This window comes from Trichechus manatus, unplaced genomic scaffold, assembly GCF_000243295.1.
Source record: "Trichechus manatus latirostris isolate Lorelei unplaced genomic scaffold, TriManLat1.0 scaffold00268, whole genome shotgun sequence".
Classification (NCBI taxonomy): Eukaryota; Metazoa; Chordata; class Mammalia; order Sirenia; family Trichechidae; genus Trichechus; species Trichechus manatus.
In genome coordinates, this window is record NW_004444204.1 from 2,117,104 (window position 1) to 2,124,683 (window position 7,580).

General features: G+C 39.0%; 1 gene segment (V, D, J or C); it reads right to left on the reverse strand.

Moving 5' to 3' along the window:
* Nucleotides 1–1,227: 1,227 nt before the first annotated feature.
* LOC105756939 (T-cell receptor alpha chain V region 2B4-like) overlaps nucleotides 1,228–7,580 on the reverse strand; it is a 12,393-nt gene continuing 6,040 nt past the window's right edge. Inside the window, 2 exon segments of the V gene segment in view lie at nucleotides 1,228–1,293; nucleotides 5,392–5,403. Of these exon segments, the coding sequence occupies nucleotides 1,228–1,293; nucleotides 5,392–5,403 (78 nt within the window).

Below are 7,580 nucleotides of genomic sequence, written 5' to 3' on the forward strand. Positions count from 1 at the left end.
ATGAAGCAAAAGAAAATCCAGGAAATTCAGCACTGTGCTGTTTGTTAGATTCCAAGGTTCCTAGTCAGTCTAGCTTTTTCTGTCCACCGTTTAGAATTTTCTGATGTTTGACTTTTATATAATGTCCAGAGTTTTGGGTTGTGTTAATCAAGAGGAATACAAAAAGTACATATAGTAAGTCATTCCAGAAGTGTAAAATATGATCCTTCTTTCTCTTAACTGCAACTCCAGGCCAGTCTGGTTGGTGTATCTTCCAGGAGGCAGCCAGCCAAAGTGGGATTAAAACTTAATTCTGGTTCAACCACCTGGATTCTCCTGTTGGAGGAACATGGTCCTAAATCAAGAGATTAACTACCACTTGGTTGAGTACACTGCTCACTGAGTCCCTGTACAACGGCCCACAAGGACTAAGGTTGTAAATATAGTGGGTCTCTGTAAAGGTCATAAAATACCCTATCCCTCTTGCTCCCGATCCTCCTAGACAAAAGGCTTGCATTTGAGTAGGACATGAGTAGAATGGGACACAACAATTTTATATTGGTGGAGAGCAACAACCCCAGAATCTATGATGGGAAAATCTTAGACTCTGGGAGTTATGAGAGGGTGCAAATCAATGCTCTCTGTCTGCTAGTACCAGCACCATACCCTGGCGGAACAACTTTATGATCTGCCTCAGCCAAGTAGCAGCAAGAGCTGACAAATCTGACCTGTTGCTGGGTTTGTCATTTTCTTCCACATGCTGTGAAAACAGAGTAACTCATGTGACTATGGCTTGTCTTTAACTGCTCTTCCGTGCCTGGCACTATCAGTGGAAGCTTCCCAGCAGGATCCCTCCCCCTCCACCCCAACACCCATGCGTGTACAAACACATGGATCAGCACAGCCTTGTTTCAATCTGACTGATATAAATTCATATGCTTCTTCCAGTGTCTGAGTAGCCTTGGTTTATGTCATGAATGGTATAGAGGCTGGAAATACTCCTTGACACCATTAATACAGCTTAACCAAACTGATCTAATTCAGATCCAAATTAAATTTAACAATAAATCTCAAACTGAAAAGAAAATCTGTGCCTCTTTTGGATATATGTATATGTCATGGGGAAAATAGGCCACAGAATTTCTCTCCGTTGGAAATGACGTTTGCTTTTTGGTCCCTATGTTGCCCTTATAATTATTCGCAACTAAACCAAAGATGAACATGTTAGCCTAAACTCATTTGTGTGGGTCATAATGGATAATGCATTACATCCTGGTTGTCCACACTCCAGCACACATTCACAGTTGGCTGAATCTGAGAACCAGAAGGCATAACTGAGCTTAATACTGCTTGTAGGTCTCTTTCTGCCTCTCAGAGCCCTGCTGATAGTAGCTTTACTTAAATATTTGAGACAAATAGAATGGATTTAGTCTAAATCTTGGCCAGTCATATTAATCAGAGAGGCTGAACTGCCCAATAGGGTTTCCAAGGAGAGGCTGGTGGATTCGAACTGCCAACCTGTAGGTTAGCAGCTTTGCTCTTAACCACTGTACCACCTGAAACCTGAAAAATGAAAATGAGTCAGGCTTGCCAAGATTTGGGGAAGAGCATTTCAGATGGAGAGAAAGGGAGGACTGAATGTGGAAATGGACATGACAAGGTCAGAAAACTGAAAGGAAACCAGTTTTGCTGTTATTCATAAAGAAAAATAATTAAGAATTGAAGTTGGAGAGTCATGTAGATTCATGTCATACAGAACCTTGTATATCACAGCCTGGAACTTGCATTTTATTCTAGGAGCAATAGGAAACCATAGAAGCATATTGGCAAGTAGGGACAGCTTCTGATCTAACCTTAAAAAAAAAAAAAAAATCACTGGCTACCAGTTAGATTGGTGCTTTTCAAACTTTAGGTGATTAGAATCACCTGAGAATCTTGATTAAACTGCAGAAACGAATTCAGTCGGTCTTGCTGGAGCTTGAGATTCTGCACAAGTTCCTAGGTAATGCCAATAGAACGATAGAAGGGTGATGCTATTGGTCCACACTTTGAGTAGCAAGGAAGTAGAGAACAGATTTCCATGAGAAAGAAGTGTGCCAGCAGGAAGATGAGTTAAAGTTTACTTGGACCAGAACAGTGTTTCTCATACACATTCATATATTCCGACTCGTAGCGACCCTACAGGACAGAGTAGTATTACCCCATAGTGCTTCCAAGGAACAACTGGTAGATTGGAACTGCCGACCTCTTGGTTAGTAGCTGAGCTCTTAACCACTGCGCCACTAGGGCTCCATATATATGTATACATACACATATACAGACATATATATGGAAGGTTATTATATGTCATAATATATATTATGAAAGGACACTTTTCCTTATTCTGTGCAATGCACTCTAATGTTTTCTAATTCTGTTTTGTTTTTTTAACAACAAAAGTGTAACTTCACAAAGGAAAAGAAAACTAAAATAGTGAAAATTTTTAACTTATCAAAACGTAAGTACTTTTAAAATAATAATATCCATAATTGGTAATGTATTGGAAAATCAACAGCATCATATGCTGCTGATGAGATCACAGTTTGCTGAAAAATTTCTTCGTGGAAATGAGGCATTCAGTGTCATGTGCTTTCCCTTAACCAAGCATCTTGATTTGTATTAAAGTTACAGTTTTAATGACGTTCATTTAAAAACAAAAATTGTCAATAATCCTGAATAATTGAAAACTATGCCAAAAAGTGATTAATTTTTAAAATATGCACCTATATAATGGAAACTAAGCAGCCATTTAAAATTATGTCCTCATATACGTTTATCGGCACGTATATACCTACAATATAATTTTGAGAAAACAAACACGTCAATAAAAGCCCTTTTCATAGAAAAATTTAATTGTATATTTGTAGAAATTTTTGAAAAATGGTAATAGTTGTCATTTTTAAGTCATGAAATTACAGGAATGTTCCTTTTTTTTTCCCTAGGTGTTTGTATCTTCTAACTTATCTAAAATGAACATGCATTGGAGCTTTGGAGGCACAGTGTTTAAGACCCCAGTTGCTAAGCAAAAAATGAGCAATTCAATCCACCAGCCGCTCCTTGGAAACTCTGTGGGGCAGTTCTACTCTGTCCTGTTGTGTTGCTATGAGTTGGAATAAACTTGACCACAAAGAGTTTTGTTTTGGTTTTTGGTTGAACATGCATTGATCAAACAAGGAAATTTTTAATTTAGTTTAAATTTAAAACACACAAATCCTTCAAACTGTGGATCCTATATGTATTTTTAGTGGAAGAAACAATTTGAAAAGGGGTCAGAATGTTTGGGTTCTACATCTAGCTTCCGTTGGTCACACAATGCCTATGGGTCATTTTTTCATCTATTAAATGAAGGGCATGGGTTGGATCAGTATTTCCTAAAGGGTGATTGATATAGAAGGTAATGTTAGGCAGTACACAGGGTAAGCTTTTTAATCGTTACACTTAAGATGTTCATTTAATTTATATTAGAAAAAATTGTAACCAACACATAGACACACAGTTTCACAAATAGCATCAGTTAGAACCCACCACACATCTGTCAGCTTGTCATACTGTGGTGACTTGCATGTTATTGTAATGCTGGCAGATATACCATGAGTGTTTCAAATACCAGCAGAGATATCCATGGTGGATGGGTTTCAACAGAGCTTCCAGACTAAGACAGAGCAGGAAAAAAGATCTGATGATCTACTTCTGAAAAGTAACTAAGGAAAATCTTATGGATCACAACAGAACATTGTCCAACTCACTTTGGACACGTCATCAGGAAGGATCAATTGCTGGAGGAAGACATCATGTTCACCTTATCATGTGAAGAGGCCCAGCTGCCGGGTTGTGCACAGGCTGCAGATGTTTGGAGAACACTGTGCCACAAAGCACAGAAGTAAGTGGCTAAATCTCCAGGCTGAGACTCTGGGATATTGAAGATACTAAAGGTGTTCTTTAAATTTTTTGTCTGCCTGCTCACGTTGGCTTGATTGAGTTAAGGTCAGAGATATAAGGCCTTTCCCAGGATCGTATCTGAACCAATGGAACTTTAAAAATGTTATCTCTTGAGAAGTACAATTAAGAATGATGTGTGTATATGTCGTGGGGTTGTTAACCAATGTCATAAAACAATATGTGTACTGACTGTTTAATGAGAAACTATTTGTTCTGTAAACCTTCACCTAAAGTACAATAAAAAAAAAAAAAGATGTGACCTGTTTGAGTCATATCAATGGAAATTTCCTGAATAAACATGGTCAAAGATTTGGGACCGTCAAGCATCATATTTACCTTATTTTAAATTATGCTTGTGTCATAATATATTTGTTGTTGTCATAAACAGGTGTTATATTTAGGACATGTACTCTCAAATTGGTGATTGGAATATAGAGGAGAGTTGTATAAAGCTAGTGAACTGGATATGGTCCATAATGTCCACTTTTATCTTGAATATCACAGTATTGTTTTCATTTCCTGTTTCTATGAGGATCTTGTTTTCTCCTTGCTTGTACATGATAGAATTATAGAATTTTACTAATAAAAGTGCCCGTAAGCAAAAAAAAAAAAAGAATGATGTGTGCTCCCTCCTGGATACTCCATACTCAGGAATGAAGGACTCTGTTCCAACAGATGTAGGCTGCTCATCCCCACATAGACAGAGAACCACAGGCAAAGGTGATCCATGAATGACTGACTACTTTGCCAAACATAGACTTTCTTTTCACAGTCCCCATAGGAGAGTCTTCTAGCTCTAACTGCCTGTCTATAACTTTCAACTGTGGAGAAGGTAACTAAGACCTGCTCTTTCTATTCACATCTCCAGAGCCCGCCAACTCACAGCACAGCTGCAAAGAGAAAATCATCAATGAAGCTCCCAAGGACTTCTCCATGTTTCTGTTCATCAGATTTACTGATGCTTCCTCTGAGTGCATATTTATAATTCTGTTGTCACAGGAAGCTGAAAGGCTTCCCAGCCAATCAGAAATTATATCCATTCGCCTGTTCACAGACACACACAGTGACTCTGAATCTCTGAAGAAAGCATATGCAAAGACGGTCATGTTAGAACCAGGTGCAGGTTTGTTGGAGAGGTACATCATCTACTGTTTGTCACCTAGATCACCCGCTTTACTTTTTTGTTCTATAATAACTCTTGAGCATCTACCATGCACAATTGTAAATAAAAAACGTTCCTCCCCAAGGAAAACCTAGAGAGGTTCTTGTCTCTCCTTCGCCATGTAGAAGGCTATTAAATGATGTACAAATCTAGTTACTAGCACTGTTGTTGCTGTTGCTGTTACTTGCCATCAAATTGACTCTGACTCATGGCACCTTTATGTCCTGCACCAACTTCATAATCATTGGTATGTTTGAGTCTATTTTTGTGGCTATTGTGTCAATCTTTATCACTGAGAATTTTCCTCATTTTTGTTGACTCTCTACTTTACCAAACATGATGCACTAGAAAAGGACTTTATGGTTGGTAAATCGGCACAGTTGCTTATTATAGTGATGTTATATCTGAGCCCTGCTCCATAAAGTTTTTGTGTATTCATCTTAGATTTTGAATTTAATTATACCAGAAGTAAGAAATTGTCATTTTCTATGCATAATACCTACAATATAAAGGAAACCAAACAAGAAAACCATTACTGTCAGTTCAAGTAATTGGCTGGGCTAAAGCCAACATGGAAAAATGGGTGACTCTTAGATGTACCATAGAAAAACAGCATAATCAAATGTGAGAGAGTAAAGTTCAAAATTCCAGGCAACGTGACGCTATATTCAGAAGCACCATGCCATCCCTCAGCAGCAAAGATCAGAAAAACTAAGTCAAACAGAGTCACACATCAATCCTGAAACCCTAAGTATCAAATGAAGAGATAAAGAACTCAGTCAAGCACCAAATGGAATAAGAAACTGACCAAGAACAGTGAGCGAGGAGAGATACATGCATAGGTCCGCTATCAGGTACTGCAGCTCCACCATCTTGGACTCCTATATGATGTAAGTGAACGGGGGGTATGAGAAAGCAACACCACGGAGCTTCCAATAGGAGACAGAACAAATGGTAACCCATGATATAGGCTTTACCATCCCCGACCCTTCTTCACCCCCAGTTAGCCTCCTTTGCTTCCTGTAGCCACAGTCTCTTGGACAGGAAGCACCCTGGTGTCACTTGGATCCCACCCACCCGCACTGGCAGGCTCCCTGAGTGCCTTTTCTTGGCTACTGGTGTTGCTTTTTTCTGCTTCTTTAGATTTCTTCCTTACCTGTCACCAGTTCCCCCTCCTTTCTCTCAAATAATTGGCTCCGTGGGCCTTCTTTGCTTCTTCCCAAAAGGCTGTGAAACAACGATTGACTGTGAAACTGCTTTCCGGCCTGTGATGTCATGCTGGTAGGACCCCCGAGGCTTGTTTGTTTGTCTGCTCTGATTTGTTCTGTTTTGGTTTGTTTGTTTGTTTTCCTTTTCTTTTCTTGGCTTGGGAGCCCCTTCTAGCCAGGCAGTACCACTTGGCTTGGAAGCTAGTCCCTTACTCTGCCCAGACACACAGGGGCATCTCTGGGGACATTTCTTTCTTCTCATTACTTTTTTGTTTTTTTTGTTTTGTTTCTTTGTTTTGTTTTCTTCTCTCTCATTCCCTTTTTATCTTTTTTCATTTCCAATTTCTCAATTTATTCATTTTGTTTCTTTTACACTTTTTTTCACGTATGTTTTTCCTTATTTCTCAGTCTCTCATCTCTCCACTCCAACAGCAAGCTCCCTTAGCACTCTCTTTTGTTTATGCGTATGGTTTTGGCTCCTGTTTCTCTCTCCTCTCTCTCCTCTTTCCCATACCCATCTTAGCTCCACACATCACAATCTACCCCCTCCTTCCTGCCTACTTGTACTGACCACTGAACATCACAATCCCAAGCAGCACAAGCATGGCCTACTGGATCCTGATGTACACTGATTCCTGGTCCAGACTGTCAGCCCTGGTATGTGCCACAAACAGTCCATCCAAGCAACTGCCTTTCAGCTGGACCTGTCCTGCTATACCATACCTGAATAAATGACCCTTCCCATTGGAGAAGGAGGTGAAAAGTATCGTACCCACAGACGAGCAAAGAAAGAACACACAGCCTGCCTGCTCAGACATAACCAAATAAAACAAAAAAGCAGGACAAAACAAACAAATCTACAATCAATAAATGCGGAAAATAACCACTGAATGCCCTGAAGACAGCAGACAATATCAAAACATTTACAAAAAAAAGACAGGAAGGCTCCAGTAAGCATCCAAAATAAAACATCAGATGACCTTCTAGTAGAAGAAAAGGCAATAGACTTACCTGATAGGGAATTCAAATCTCTAATATTCAGAATTATCCAAGAGTTGAAGCAAAAAGCGGACAAAAAAGAGGAAAACATAGACAAATTCATGGAAAATACAGGCAAAAAATGGAAGAATTCAAGAAAATAATACAGAAACAAAATACTAACATAAATTCACAACTAGAAATCATACAAAAACAACAATTAGAAATCCAAAAGATAAACAACAAGATTTCAGAAATGGACAGTGTCATAGAAG